Source organism: Malaclemys terrapin, chromosome 16 (assembly GCF_027887155.1).
Source record: "Malaclemys terrapin pileata isolate rMalTer1 chromosome 16, rMalTer1.hap1, whole genome shotgun sequence".
NCBI classification, from domain to species: domain Eukaryota; kingdom Metazoa; phylum Chordata; order Testudines; family Emydidae; genus Malaclemys; species Malaclemys terrapin.
Window position 1 is genome coordinate 25,190,884 of NC_071520.1, and position 16,481 is coordinate 25,207,364.

At 40.9% G+C, this 16,481-nt stretch overlaps 1 protein-coding gene across 1 annotated transcript in view; it reads right to left on the reverse strand.

The window, feature by feature from the left end:
- The window catches only part of DNAH10 (dynein axonemal heavy chain 10), a 108,947-nt gene that overhangs the window by 33,718 nt on the left and 58,748 nt on the right, over nt 1-16,481 (reverse strand). The window contains exons 44-55 of the mRNA XM_054006739.1: nt 16,179-16,298; nt 14,498-14,643; nt 13,794-13,946; nt 12,248-12,508; nt 10,840-11,012; nt 9,321-9,414; nt 7,951-8,118; nt 6,166-6,354; nt 5,329-5,500; nt 3,809-4,012; nt 2,879-2,959; nt 681-878 (exon numbers count right to left, since the gene is read on the reverse strand). Coding sequence (XP_053862714.1) covers nt 681-878; nt 2,879-2,959; nt 3,809-4,012; nt 5,329-5,500; nt 6,166-6,354; nt 7,951-8,118; nt 9,321-9,414; nt 10,840-11,012; nt 12,248-12,508; nt 13,794-13,946; nt 14,498-14,643; nt 16,179-16,298 — 1,959 coding nt within the window. The remainder of the gene's footprint in view (nt 1-680; nt 879-2,878; nt 2,960-3,808; nt 4,013-5,328; nt 5,501-6,165; nt 6,355-7,950; nt 8,119-9,320; nt 9,415-10,839; nt 11,013-12,247; nt 12,509-13,793; nt 13,947-14,497; nt 14,644-16,178; nt 16,299-16,481) is intronic.

Consider the following 16,481-nt stretch of genomic DNA (forward strand, 5'->3'; position numbering starts at 1 on the left):
AGTGATTAATGGAGCTATCATACAGTGTCAGACACCATTATTTAACGTGGCCTGTTCTGTAGGCAAAGAAATCAGTCCTTTTCTTAAAACTGGAGCAGGCCTCCCTTGCTTTTTTGCAGGGTCACAAGTTATTATGGAGCTCCAAAGAGCCCAGGCTCCTTGGTCCATCCTCTTGTTGAGAGCGTAAAACAGAGTCCCACAAGAGAGTTTTCCCCTGAGCATCGGCTCAGGAGTTGCAGAACTTGGCTAAACCATGTCCCCTCTCCTCCTGTGGCACATTTTCTGTGCTTCTGCAGAAGACCAGCTCTGACTGTACGTCAATCACATTTCAACGCACTAGGCACATTTCAGTATCCATCAGAATACAGCTAACTATTCCAAGAGGAACAAAGCACATGTCACTCAGGCATCTCTATAAAACCCTGAGCTGAGTCTGAGATACCAAGTTCAAATCCATACCCAGACTCTCCCAAAGCTCAGGGATGTTTGGATAGGAGGTTCAGGCTTGGGTCCAGATAAAGAAAAAGTGTCACTCAGGGCATAGCCCATTATTCAGGTAACATTCATTTGAGGGTATTTGGGTTGTATTTATTTAATTGCTTTTGCACAGATTTGCCGAGCAAAATGAGTCTGTTTAAAACATTTCAATCACATACAGTCTTAAAAAGAGAAAACCTTACCTAAAATGAACTGATTTTTCTCTTCCAGCAATTTTGAGTAAGTATTAATGAAATCAAGATAATTCTTTGGCGTAACATAGTTGCTGCGTCTCAGCTTTTGTAGGAATTTTTTACTGAAATTCCCTACAGATTCGTGCACCATGACTATGTGCTCAATCACGAACTCTGTGTGCTCTGCCGGGATCAGTGGATTTTCCCCTGAAAAGAGGAGATGAAAAATAAAATATCTCAAAGCCATTTAAAAGGATGCTAAGTTTCATTTATCCCCATTTTACAGATAGGGAAACTAAGGCACAGAGAAGTTAAATGACTTGCCCCTGGACAAAGAAAAGTCAGTTGCAGAGTTAAGAATAGAACCCAGGAGTCCTAACAGCTGGTCTGCTCAGAGCACTAAACCATGCTGCCTCTAGGCTTGGGAGTTCTCTCTTAACTTTACCAGTATATTTTAAAAATGTTCTTTCCCTGCACACCCCCACACCCTTTGAAGAAGGCCGCAAATTTGAGTTTTGTGGGGTCTGAGATATAAGCACCCACTGTCAGATTGAGCTCAGGTATTTGCATTATAGTACAATGTACTATTTTCCAGCCATCAATTCTTTTCTAGCCTAACTCAACTCACTATCTAAACAACAAAGGACAAGAAGTTGTAGATTTGAGAGTGTAAGATTAGAGCAGATAGTCCACTGCAGTTCAAGACCAACACAACCAGATCTGCAGAGGTTTAAAAAACAGGATCTGTGCAAGTTTAAGAATCAAACACTTCTTATGGACCCCTTATGGGAAGCTGGAATGACTTGAGAGCTGTTTAGATACATCAGACCTTTGATGTCTACCTTCTTAGCAGCAAGGAGTGAGAGTGATACTGTTTCATAACTAAAGCTCCCAAGACCTTTTCCATTCTCCTTGCTGCCAGCTCCTGTAATCCCTTGTGTATCTGTTACTTTTTACTGCCTCTGGGTGGGATTTTCAGAAGGGCTTAAGTGCCTCCAGAGAGCAAGTCCAGAATCCGTGCTTCTCAAAATCCCATCCTCAACCTCTAAACCACATTCATTTAAGAACCCCGAAAGGGATCTGTCTTGAAGTGAAAACCTGCTCATTAGTACTGAACCTCGTGCAGAGGACTGCAAACATCCTGCTAATGTTTGTGAGGATGCTTTATTTCACTTACCTGGCCAGAAGATGATCTAACTTCTTGGAAATGCAGACCCGTCAGCTTTGTTGTTTCAATTTGAATTTTAGCAAATTTAAAAATATATTTGGGGAAGCAACATATTAAAAAACCTATAGTCTGAGAAGGGAGGATTTCACACCTGTCAGGATTTATACAGTCTGAGCAACTGTAAGCAGCTAACGCTCAGCTCAGACACCTGCGCTTTTATGAGTCAACAGTGTGCCCTTGTTGCCAAGAAGGCTAACAGCGTTTTGGGCTGTATAAGTAGGAGCATTGCCAGCAGATCAAGGGACGTGATCGTTCCCCTCTATTCGACATTGGTGAGGCCTCATCTGGAGTACTGTGTCCAGTTTTGGGCCCCACACTACAAGAAGGATGTGGAAAAATTGGAAAGAGTCCAGCGGAGTGCAACAAAAATGATTAGGAGGCTGGAGTGCATGATTTATGAGGCGAGGCTGAGGGAACTGGGATTATTTAGTCTGCAGAAGAGAAGAATGAGGGGGGATTTGATAGCTGCTTTCAACTACCTGAAAGGGAATTCCAAAGAGGATGGATCTAGACTGTTCTCAGTGGTAGCAGATGACAGAACAAGGAGTAATGGTCTCAAGTTGCAGTGGGGGAGGTTTAGGTTGGATATTAGGAAAAACTTTTTCACCAGGAGGGTGGTGAAGCAAAGAAATGGGTTATCTGGGGGGTGGGGGTGGAATCTCCTTCCTTAGAGGTTTTTAAGGTCAGGCTTGACAAAGCCTTGGCTGGGATGATTTAGTTGGGGATTGGTCCTGTTTTGAGCAGGGGGTTGGACTAGATGACTTCCTGAGGTCTCTTCCAACCCTGATATTCTATGATATCTCAGTAATCATTTTTGAATGTTTTTTAGTCGTTACACCGTTAGTTTAGACCCAAGAAGCATCCTTAATGTAAGAGCAAATAAAGAGCCTTACAATATCTTAAAGTAAGGAGTGTGTTTCTTGATACCACTGGATACACCATGAGTTTGAAGGTTAAAAATCCCTAACATTTTACTTACCTAAAAAGGACTTGGCAACTGCGTACAAGGCTTGTGGGGGCCAGGGCAAGAACCAGTCAATACCAGTATTGTTGACAAGACCTTAAAACAAATGAATATTATCAATAAAACAATCCAATCCAGGTCTACCCCTCTTCTAGCTCAGTGCATTGTTCTTTAGTGCGGGATGCAATAAAACTTCTCTTATTTTCACAGCCACTCACAAGCCCACTTTTCTTTGTAAATACCAAACCAAAGGATGGAGACAATTCGAGAGTTACTCTAACACAGAGACTAAATGCTGCAAAATAGGCAGGCCATTTACTGTACATACCTGGCTCAAAGAAGTTAATTAACTGTCTGACCCAAATATAAACTGACCTTGTAAATGTCAGTCAATAATTTCCACTTAATGTGTGGTAAGTAACTCTGCAAGTACTTAATAATGAAACGCACTATGGTGTATGTTTGCCTTGATGCAGTTTAGCTGCATGTTTGTCAGATATCTGCACACACCCACTGGAGAACTTGTACATAAAAGACAACTGCAGACCTGCATCCCACACAGGACCGGCTCCAGGCACCAGCCCACCAAGCTTGTGCTTGGGGCGGCACCTGGAGGGGGGCGGCGCGGTGCTCCGGCTCCGGGGAGAGCGGGGCCATGGCCGGGGCTCGCCACCCTCTCCCCGGCGCTCTGGCCGCCGGGGAGACCGGAGCCCCAGACGGGACTCGCCACTCTCCCCCCGGCGCTCTGGCCACCAGGGAGAGCGGAGCCCCGGCCAGGACTCGCCGCCCTCCCCCCGGCGCTCCAGCCGCCCTCCCCTGCCGTGCTGGGGGGGGGGGGGGCAGCCGGAGGCTTTTTTGTCTGGGGAGGCAAAAAAGCCAGAGCCGGCCCTGATCCCACAGGCACACAGGGGCTAAACACTAAAGTGTTACATTTAATATACAGACCTGGGAAATTTCTGCAACGCGTTCTCAGGGTATCACCAACTGGTGACATCCCAAGTACAATGTGAAGGTTGTTTGCACTCTTATTTACAAAATACTGCCACACACTTTCTTTAGCAGGTCCCATTCCAGCTTTAATAGCTTCATCTCCAATCTGACTGAGTATGGAGTCTTTTTCATCGTCTGGAAAAAGTGCTGGTACAATTCCTATCACATAAAGACAGAGGAGTCACAGAAAGTTGGCAGTATGGCAAAAAGGCAGCATGGCGTAGGGAATGAGCATGGGCCCAGAAGTCAGGAAATTCCTGACTTCTAAAATTGGCTCAGCAAAAATTACTCTTAAGAGTTCTGGACAAATCACTTAATTAACCTCTCTGTGTTTCAGTGTCCCTATCTAGAAAATGAGGGCAATAATTATGGTACCTTCATATCTTACAAGGGTGTTGTGAGGAATAATTACTTTTTTTGTTTAGGTTTCAAACATATAAAACATCATAGCTCAAAAGCTTGTCTCTTTCACCAACCGAAGTTGGTTCAATAAAAGATATTACCTCCCCCACCTTGTCTCTCTGATATCCTGGCACCAACATGGCTACAACACCACTGCAAACAATATATAGGTGCTAAGTAATTTATCAGTGCTTATAATAACGTAAAATAAAATATATTTTAAAATTATTTTGATCACATGCATATGAAAAATTAAAATGCATGCTTCATCAGATTTGTACATAAAACTAGTGAATATAATAATCAATCCACATTTTAACTATCACAAACGAATGGCTACTCTATGTATTTAATAACTGATACAGACAGACATCAGGACAGGGTTAGACAAACAAACAGACACACACACACACACACACAAGGGAGACAAGGAAAGAGAACACAAGGAAGAGAGTAGGTGTGATCTGTGTAATAGAGATTCTCAAACTGGGCTGTGGAGCACTGGTGGTTCACAGAGCACTTGGTGGTGGTCTATGGAGAGAGGATGGTCACATGGTGTTTTCTCCTTCTCATTTCAGCTGCTAAATGCATTAAAATATGCTAAAAATACATCTTAAGATGTACTTTTCCATGCAAGCTCTTGCTGTAGTTTCCATGGGGATGTTATTCAATTGCCAATGAGAGGGGACATGTCCCTCTGGATCGTGAATGGGATCAAAGATGTCCATGAGACAATCTTTATTAAGATATAGTCCACATTAGGGAACAGTTTGAGAATCCTGGGTCAAGGCAAAATAACCATTCTAGCCCACTAAACCTACCCAGGCATATGTATATGGCCATGTGGGGATGCAGAAAAGCTGTAACTAAAGCCAAGGTTATTTCAGGCAATATTTAAAGAAACAGTGTTTTTGCCCTCAGACTGAAACATGAACTCCAGCATCAGAGAACACAGTATGAATAGGAAACATTAATATTTAAAAGCTACATTTGTCTGGTGGTTCAAGCAAAGGTGCATTTTTGATTGTGGATTGCAAGTATTTACGGATTAGCAATCAATCTTTCTGCATCACCTGAAGTTAACATATTGTTGATGAGTTCCAGGAAACCTTCTTCTGCCACATGGGCATCTGTAAACAGGAAAATCATCGACTTGTTCTCAATACCAAGCTTTACATACAGTGTTTTTAAGTCTTCACGGAAATTATTTTCTCCATATCCTCGACTCAGAACAATTTCAAACACCTAATAATGCAACATAGAAATACACTTGAAAGACACAGAATATTGTAGAGATGGGCCAACAACATGATTTTGAATCTGGAACTCAACTTCCCCAGGGTTCTGGTTTGGTCCTATAACTAGTAAACATATAATGTGAAAGTAAAATGGTGACAAAATATTTACTCCTCTGTATTCTCTTTAAACTATTCCATTCCCATAATCCTCCAGGCTTGGAACCTCAAAATCATTTTGGACTTCTCCCTTTCCTTTGTTTCCCCACCATCTTATTTAGATGTTTGTACATCACTGGGCACAATGAGGCCTTGCTGGTACCTCTGAGAACTACTGATAAATAACAACAGTAGTAGTTAAAGGCTACTGATTTTTCACTTAGATCTCCAAAACCCACCCTGTACTCTCTGCTCCCAACCACAAACAAGACCTCATAATCTTCCATGCCAAATCACTGTAACCTCCTATCTCCAGCCTCCGAATGCTCACCTCACCCCTTTCAATCTCTCCAGAGAGCAGCTATTACCCTGATTTTGATTTCACTCATTTCCCCTCATTGTCTGCATCAGGCTTAATTTCTGTGACCTCCCCTTCAAGGCTCTACTCAATTTAGAGACCACCCCCCATTTTTCTGTCCTCAACCCCTTTCAGTGAAAATGTGCAATCCCACAGACCTCACATCCAGCTGTATATGCAGCCAGTCTTGCCAGGGACTGTTTTCCTGAGCCTCCCACTCCTACGAGCAGCGCATGACCACGATCCATCCGTATGACGCGATGCACGCGGGTTAAATGCTCCAAAGCATCATCAAAAAGCACCAGATTCATTTTTGTATTAACTTCATTGTACTCTTCAAGAATCTCCTTTAAAGCCAATTTGTTAGACAGTTAACAACAGAAATGGGAAATGCCGAAAAGGTTAATAAACAAACGTAATGTAATAATTTATTTAGAAGCATTATTACACAAAAGGACATTGAGAAAAAGTAGATTATCAAAAAGATTTTTGCATTTAGGATTTCTTCAGCCCATGGAATAGATAGATGGTCACTGATTTCTACTATTTCATACCCAAACCTACTGCCAATGGAAACTATATGTGCATAACAAGGGGTGAATAGATTCCTTAATGGTTCCAAACAAGTTTACTTCACACAAAGAACAAACAAAAGCCTGCAGTGGAATATTATGAAAAATGGGCACTATTTATTTACTTTGGAAATGTTTCAATCTCGTGGATAAATCTGTTTAAAATCTAATCCAAAATTGAGTTAAACTGAGTTACCTACACCTGTCCTTGAATCCCCTTACCAATTTTTCTTGCTTTACAATCAATATTTTCCTATTTGTAAAATGTTTTTCTCTCGCCTTTCACTATGTGAAAGACTCACATAAACAGCAGGGGAAACTACAACTCAATGAGGAAAGAGTGAAAATGACTATATGCAAAGCACTCTCACATCCACAAAGTAAACAAACTGATAAAATAGGGGGAAATGCTTTTGTCTCTCTAATCCTTTTCAAAAAGAAGAACAGGAGTACTTGTGGCACCTTAGAGACTAACAAATTTATTAGAGCATAAGCTTTCGTGGACTACAGCCCACTTCTTCGGATGATATGCATCCGAAGAAGTGGGCTGTAGTCCACGAAAGCTTGTGCTCTAATAAATTTGTTAGTCTCTAAGGTGCCACAAGTACTCCTGTTCTTCTTTTGGCGGATACAGACTAACACGGCTGCTACTCTGAAACTAATCCTTTTCAGTTTGAGTACTCTCAGCTGTTATTAGTCACAAAAGGGGGAAAAATTCAGACTGAAATGTGACTTTTCTGTTGACAGCGTCCCTTAAAAAAACCCAACCCAAACTCATGTTTATAAAACTTGAATTACATACTGCATGTGAGCCCAGAATGTCTCCAACTTAGGTTTTAGTTAAATGTCAGAAAGCATACAGATTAAATGAAGTGAATACTACTTTTTTGTAGCTTTTAGTCCGGAAAATTGTCGAAGTCTGAATGTACCACAGGTGGCATGGAATCATAGAAATGTAGGCCTGTGAGGAACCTGGAGAGGTCATCTAGTCCATCCATCTATGTTAATAGCCACACCCACCTGAAGGGCAAACTGTTGTCAACTATGGGTATGTCGACACTGCAAATACAAACCCAAGCTGGCCTGTGCCAGCTGACGGGCTCAGAGGGCTTGGGCTAAGGGGCTGTTTAATTGCGGTGTAGATGTTTGGATTGGGCTGGAGCCCGAGCTCTGGGACCTCCCACCTCACAGGGTTCTAGAGCCCAGGCTTCAAACCTGAGCCCGAATGCCTACATTGCAATTAAACAGCCCCGCAAGCCCAAGCCCCGCTAGTACAAATCAGTTGGCACAGGCCAGTATGGGTTTTTATAGATATACCCTATTAGTTCATACAGACAGACTCATACACAGATGCTGGTTAAAACACTATACCTGAAAGAGAGCTTTTGCTGCATCATAGTCCTGGATGTCTTCATAAACACGAGGTTCCTCTTCATTCAGTGCCATTCTGAAGTCTCCAAAAAGAATAGGGTCTCTCATGGCCTGCTCTAAATCATCTTTGTAATGCTCTTGAATCAAGCCTTGTATATGCTCTTGTACCTTGAGCAAACAGGTAAAATGATGTAAGGAGTTCTGAATTCAGGAACACTAGAAGGGCCTGATCCTGCAAACTCTTACCCATGAGCTATTTGATTGATTTCAATGAAGCTACTGGCACAAATACAACATTTGCCGGATCGGACTCTACTAGCATTGTGAGTTTATCCTCTAAAACCATGCAGTATATACAAGCAGCCCAGGCACTACTGAGACCAGTGAGCTGCACAAGTTTAACAGAGGGCAGAATATGCCCATTATAAAAATCACTATCATTATTCTGGTAAAATCACATACCATCCTTCACTCTTCTAGTTAGTTCTGATGTCATGCCACCAGTGTCGCCAAGAGTTCATTCACTCTTGTAATACATAATGTAGACACATACTGTATACAGCACACACGTATGCATATAAATATAAATGCATTTAGACACACATACATTATATAGTATTGGATGCAAACATATCAAAGTGTAAGGAGATTTAGCACATCAAAATGTTTTTTCTTATTCAAATATTTTATGGTATTACACAAGAAATTGTGAGCTCCCCATCCTGCAGCCCTTGCAGAGACAAAATTTCCATTGGGCCAGTGTATAGCTGCCTGCCTAACTTTATAGTTTTTAATACTGATTTTCACCAGTTTATCTCAGGGGCTGATGCTAACCCTTAATCAGGTAAAACTCACGATTGGGACTGGTAAGCTTCAGGACTCAATACTGCAGAGCTATATTGAGATGATGGTTACCATGCCAATGAAGCATAGAGTCACAGAGTTTAAGGCCAGAAGGTCATCTAGGATGACCTCTTGTAGATGTATGAGTAGTTCATGGAGTCAGCAGAAGCCTAACACACATGCAGCACCTCATTCAGCTTTCCAGTGCTATGTTTTATATATCTAATGCCTGTAATGCCCAGAAGTCTGTAACGTCACAGTAAAATCACAGATTAAATGACCTTTTGGCCGTCTGTGGGTTTGTTCACTTATTCTTTCGTAGCCAGTTGCTAACCTTTTTCATGGTTTTTACATCAGCGGGCTATGTTTAAATCAATTACACTGGTGTAAAACTGGAGTGATGCAGTGGTGAATCAGGCCTGCAGTTTGATTTCAAGACTGTAGTGGAACAGTTGTTAACATTACTATTTTAAACTAATTCCCATATTAATATAAATGATTACTAGTAAATGAAAGAAGTTACTCACCAGTGTCTTGTCTACTTCATTGATCAATCTGTCATGGAAAACTCTCAGGCACTCATTTCTCCAGACTCGCACCATCTGTGTGACTGTTTGGAACCTATATCGAAGTTAAAGTATCAGACTGCACCAAATCAGTGGACACAACAAATACGGTCATGTGGTTAATAGACTGTATTCAAATCAGGACTTGTTTCCTTTTTCACTGGAAAGAGTAACTTTATCTACAGAGATCATATTTTATAGTGTTTGTCATCAGGAACAATATCACAATTCAGGATCTTCTAAACTTCTTTACTCCCCTAAGTGATGTATATACAATGAAAGGCAAAACAGAGACAACTGCATCTATGCATTGGTTCTTTTTTTACCTACCTGAAAAAAAAAAGAGATCTACATAGCTTTTCACATAGCCCAATCACTAATTAATTTTATCCTCAATGTAATTTGATTAAAACCTCAGTAATCAAATACTTTTACTTTTACCCTTCATTCTCAGCAATGCTGTTCAGGCAAAAGTACTGCTTAATTTGGTTATAAAAAGTTCCCATTTAGGTCCCAATTCAGCAAAACATTTAATCATATGCAATTTGTCCTAGTCAACAAATCACTTAAGCACATGTATGTGCTTAAACCCCACTGACTGAAGTACAGGCCTAAAGTTTTGTGCTTAAGTACTTTGCTGAACTGTGTTGGACTGCTGAATCAGAGCCTTAATTATTAAAGAAAAGGCCACAACACTTAATGGGACACAAGAAAAAATAGTCAATGATATTCAAAGATGCTTTACAGACATTTGTTACTGACTTCATTAGTACTGCCGTGTACTATGCAACCTGGAGGTCAGGTGGATAACAAGATAAACCATTAATTTACTCAAAGCAATAGGATGCAACTTGAAATAAGAACAAGGCATTGCAATCAAAATTAAGATCAAAGAAGCCGGGTAGCTGAAAGTAAGTATTGGCACAGCATCCATAACCTATGCCATTACAGATAGGCAAAGACATATTGACATGGGTTGACTTAAATGTCAGTCTTAAACAGGTCATAATTGAACAGCTGAGAATTATGCTAGAGCGAAGAACTCTCTGCTGGGGTAAAGCTGGCAGAACAGACTCCTGACCAAGTGCCCCCCTTACCCTGGCATGGAGGGTGTGTCAGGAAAAGAAAGTGGTGTATCAGAGCACAGTGATCCTCAGATGGCATGCAGTTTCTTAGGGACTATATGCTGCTGGAAGTAAATCAGAGAAGCTCCTAAACCTCTCTAACTCACACAACAGCTGAGAATGGTCCAGACACCCCCTTACTCTCAGGAAGCTGTATCTGACTCCCTGATGCCCAACTCTCCTGAGCAAAGCACAGCTCAGCTGCAGGAGAAAAGCTACCCCTTATTATCTCCTATTTATGTGACTGCTACATGTGGGTGTTTTCCAGATAGCAAAACTGCCTCCCACTGGGCCAGATCATAAATGAGTGTAGTTCCAGTGAAGTCAATATTTCTAAACATTTTTTCTCCACTTACCGCTCTGGGGTTGTAAGAACAAGTCCATTGTAGACCCTGGAGAGATCACGCAGATTAAAAATATAATGGAATTTGGAAGGAGTTGGGGGTAGATCCCGGACAATCGCTTTATAAAGTTCCAAAGTACAGAACGTCATCTTGTCAGCGATCGCTGCTATAGAGTCATTAAAAATCTGCAAACATGAGAAAGGCAAGACTTCTTCACGAAACTGATCGGGGAGAAATGTGTTTCATCAAACATACTTCACTTTCCTACTTTTCTACCCCTACTTGATAGATTAAAAATAAATCAGTGCAAGATAAAATGTTCTTCAGAAATTCAGTGTATAATGTAACGTGTGCATCTGACATTTAGTCTAGCTATTTTATTATTTAGATTGTAAACTCTTTGGTGCAGGGACCATCTTTTTGTTCTGTGTTTGTACAGCACCTAGCACAATGGGGTTCTGGTCCGATGACTGGTGCTCCTAGGCACTATCGCAATACGGATAATAAATAATATTCTCATATATAAAATTGCAATTTCATGTGCTCAGTGATGCAGTTTAATGCATTATATTTAATTTTCTGTGTTTGTTTTCAAGTCAATATTTTGTAGATCTTTGTACATTTACAGTAACTGGCTATAGACAGCTATGAAAACCATCAATTTACAAATTATCTTCTGGCTTAAAAGTCTATTGCCCAATATGTATCAATTCAGCACAAGATGATCACTCTTTACTAATTTTTTACTAGCAACATTCTTTGAGCAGCTACAAAAAAACACTTACTTTATAGAGAATTTCAGGGTGGGTTTTCTTTTCTGATTTTAATAACTATTTGAAGACCAATAAACACATTTAAAAAGCCCACTACAGGGAGAAAGGAAAGAGGAGGGAAAGGAGAAGAGAAAAGCGTATAAGGTTCTAAAATGAATCAGAATAATTAATGTGGAGAAGTGAAAATGATATGCAAAACTGTTTGTCAGCAGCAACGTGGAGCCTGATCCAAAAGTCTACATTGAAGTCAACGGAAAGACTCCCATGATTTCAGTGCGTCTGTGGACGAGGACCATGGTGGCTAACAAAATCTCTTAGTAGAGTGATAGCAATATTGCCAATCTGAAGTGTGGCATTATTGTTTGCTATGACTTCACAACACTTTGCCTTCCCAGGCAAGTTATTCCCTATTTGGAGCCAAATTCTTCCCTTGGATAAATGCATGAGGCTCTCCCAACTTGAATGAAGACCCAGGAAAGTATCTGAGTGCCCATTAATAAGAGTCACCAAGCTGCAAGGGAAAGATTGGCCACAAACGTGAAGATGGGAAATCATTAAAAGAAACGCTTTCAAGTTCTGTAATTTCATGGAAAATAAAACTAATTAAATAACAATCCTATGAAGCCTTTTAAAGAAATTCAAATTACCTCAGTGTGACCTTTCAGGATGGAGGCATAAATCAAATGCAAAGATGCCTCAGAAGGAAAAGGTACATTGAAAACACTGAAGAGTGAAATGAATCGAGGGTCAACTTCATTACGACCTCCTCCAGCTTTGCCCATGGCAGCAATAAAGCCAAGGTCTCGAAGACTCTTACAATTCATCTCCTTACCACGGTCATATAAGGAACCTTTTTCCAAGAGCAACTTCAACAAGGCAATTGGTTGCTGTGTGCCATATTCATCAACCTTTGTAAAATGAAAGAGCCAACATATTTCAATCACAGCATGTCTGAGTCGCCTGTAACTACTTTGAGCAGAAAATCATTGGCTCCATATTCAATAGAACATTATCATGTCTAAATGACATTTTGTAGGGCTTTGGGTACTAATTATCCTTGCTCATTCTGATTGTTTCCGGTGGGGAAAGCACCTCATGTTGCTGATGAGTGACATACACATACACCCCTGCCAAACTTTTAGAGAGATATGGATGGGTTCTAAGGAAGTCACATCCCGCCAATGTCAACCAGAGGGAGGGTCAGTGTGTCACAGGAATTTTAAGGGCAAGAAGAAAGGAAGATCCTAATGACAAAAGAGGCCACCATGGACAAATCTGCCACCATGGACAAAACTTCAGTTTGATGGTCCCCTTCTTATAGGCCTAGGGCAGCAGATTTGGCCCAGCCATCCCTCTGTCATGATGAAGGGGTTGCTGGGCCAAATTGGGGTGAGTGGCATTGCAACCTTGCACACTGAGTCACAATGCCACTCAAATTTGACCCAGCCACCCCTCTATCGTGGGGGGGCCCTAGGCAGCTGCCTAGTTTGCCTATAGATAGAGCAGGGGTCGGCAACCTTTCAGAAGTGGTGTGCCGAGTCTTCATTTATTCACTCTAGGTTTTGCATGCCGGTAATACATTTTAACATTTTTAGAAGGTCTCTCTCTATAAGTCTATAAACTATTGTTGTATGTAAAGTAAACAAATTTTTTAAAATGTTTAAGAAGCTTCATTTAAAATTAAATTAAAATGCAGATCTTTTCAGTTTAGTGCAGTGGTTCTTAACCTGGGGTGCATGCAGGAGGGCCGGTGCAAGGATATTTTGCGCCCTAGGCAAAACTTCCACCTTGCGCTCCCCGCCTCCTGCCGGCCTGGGGTTCCGTTCACTCAGCCGGCAGCGGGCTGAGCGGGGCCAGCGGCCGGGACCCCAGCTGGCAGCCACATGCCAGGCAAAATCGGCTCGTGTGCCACCTTTGGCACGTGTGCCGTAGGTTGCCGACCCCTGAGATAGAGCGACCCCGGGATAGCAGCCTATCCATCAAAAAAAGATACATGTTTAAAGTTTAAGAGTGATATTGTAATAGCACTGAAATATGCCACTGTGTTCAGAGGTCCAAAACTTAGAAATTGGAAGGTACAAAGCTGAAGTCCAAGCGTGTATAATGAACCCAGTTGGACTTGTGCGTTAATGGACCACAAGAATGCAGCCTATCATCTTCTTATGTTATATTGCAAACAGGATGGCAGCTTACCCTTGGCATGTTCATATCATCCATGAAAACCAGGAGACGCTTTCCCATAGGGGGCCCATAAGTATCCTTAGTACGTTTCTCTACATTTGCTTCCAAGTTTCTCTGAATATCCATTGATGTTGTACGAGAAGAGAAGTTAATTATTAGCAGCACCTATACAGGAAGAAAAAACTTGATCAAATTTTTTTTTAAATATTTTAAATGGCATTTTTTAGACAATGTTCTTCACATTTGACAATATGAAAAAAATAGCACACCGGCTGTACATTAAACATCATTCTGGTCTGGCTATTCACTAAGAATATAGCCGGTATCATTCTGGGGGTTCAGTAAGACCCCAAGATGATCATTTGATAAACGCATTTTTACCTTATAAAAAACTGAAGCCCTGTTTAAGAATAACTATATTAATTCAATGCCTTTGATCCTGAAGGATCCCAAAATATTTTAGATACTTAGGACCTTGCAATCAGAACCCTGCATCCAAGTGGAGCCTCACTGAAGTCAAGGGAGCTGTGCACAGACTCAGGGCCCTAGCAGTGCAAATCCAGTTGTTGAATCCGGGTTTTAAACGGGAGGTATTATTTCACCCGCCACTGAAATGCAGCCACCTCTGGGGTGAAATGCAACTATTTAACAACATACAACATAAGAAAGAGGAAGACACAAGTTTTATAAACAGAACAGAATCCACGAATACATACATTAGTGTCTTGGTTTAGGTTTTTTAGAAATGTTTGTGTAGTTGCAGTCTTAGAAGTGCCAGATTCACCAACAAGAACAACAGGGTGTTTGATTTTTACCATCTGTTCTAACAACCATGTAGTGCGTGTTGTATCCACAGTAGGAACTATTAAAAAAAAAGAGTAAAAGATCAATTTAAAATGCATCAGAGCTGGAGGTTTTGCATATGTAATGATGGCGCAAACCCATACTGTGTTAATATACTGCAGCATAAAAAGTGTAATCTGAAACAGCAGATAAGTAACAGTATTTAAGAACAACCTTAATTGCACAACCCTCTCTTTTCAACATTTATTGTGGAAACTTTATTCATATGTGTTGAAATGGATTACATTCACCCCATGCACAGATCCAGCAAAAATCTCGTGCACCATTTAAGCCCCACTGAACCCCTATTTTGAGTATTTAGCTGGGATTTATGAAGCCCTTTTGCTGGAGCTCTGCAGAAGTGAATTTTGCACTGTGTGACTAGATTGAAGTTATTAGGGATAACTTTAGTGGCCATATAATTTATTTGTGTTTTCAGTGAAGTTAACGTGTACTTGCTGAATTGTTACTATAAAATTATATGCATTACTTTGTCATAACTGTACAACTCACTTGTCACTACTTTATTATGCTGGCATAACAACAGATATTGTATTACGGGATTTCATGATAGGTTACTTTTTACTCTGACTAGGCAATTGAGCCAGGATCTGTGATTTTCTTGGCTTGTCTACCCTGGGAGACTGTGGTTGTTTTTTTTCCCACTGGTTCAGCAACTCCCTAATTTTTACCTTAGTATAGTTATGCCAAACATGGTTCCTAACAATCCTTAAAAGATGAACTGTGAACTAACACATTTTTTATCCATCCCCTACTGCTTCTTTATTATATATAAAGATGGCCTAACAGTGTTCTTTTTTTCCTTGTCCTTTACATTACGATGTATCATGAATATCAGTTTTCCACATTCCTCATTTTACTGAAGGGTTTTGACAAGATCCTTGAAGAACCTGAAGGGTGACATCCCACAAGGCTGAAGCTGCCACTGAGAGGGAAGGGGTGTTGAATCTCAGGCTATGTCTACATTTAAAACTCTACAGTGCCACAGCTGCAGCTGCACCAATGCAGCACTTCAATGTAAAAAACTTACTACCGCAACGGGAGGGGTTCTCCCGTCGCTGTAGTTAATCCACCTACCCAAGAGGCAGTAGCTAGTTGGACTGAAGAATCGACCTAGTGCTGTCTACTTGGGGACTTAGATCGGTTTAACTATGTCACTCAGCAGGGTATGAATTATTCACAATCCTGAGTGACGTGTAGATGTGTAGACTAGCCCAGCTGTCTAATTATGATGTCATCATTCAAACCCTCCTAAAACCTTGCTGGAGTCCTCCAGCATGAAGAAGGATATCAAAGCCTATTACTTCTAATGGGAAAAACAGGCAAAAAAAGAAAAACCACTTCCAGTAAACTTTAAGGCTATTGTTGTATATCACAAAGAAGCAGTAAAGAGCAAAATATTTTTTTTTGCCTTGTTATTCATCTTCACTTCCTGAATGAAACATCCCAAAATGGAATCTTGCACTGCACAGGTTATTTACTGCTAGATGGCTATAGATAGCACATTTTAGATTAAAGGATAGCAACACTTACCTAGAATGTCAATAAATTTCACATCAAGTTTATGAAAGTATTCAGGAACTAGTTTGCTCCAAGGTACCCACTTTTTTTGACACCCATCAAAATGAAAGTCATACAAAGTTGGAAGCTGACCTGCAATATACAATGTGGTTCTCATTTAACAACTGAAGATCATCTGGGACATAGAAATATTTCAGGAGAAACATCATTTGACTAAGATAAATGTGCATGGTGAGATTTTGTAATAAGAGGTGCAGCACAGAACTCGCAGCCTGAGGGAGTGTCCTATCATATCTTTAAGTCACTTTGGTGCCC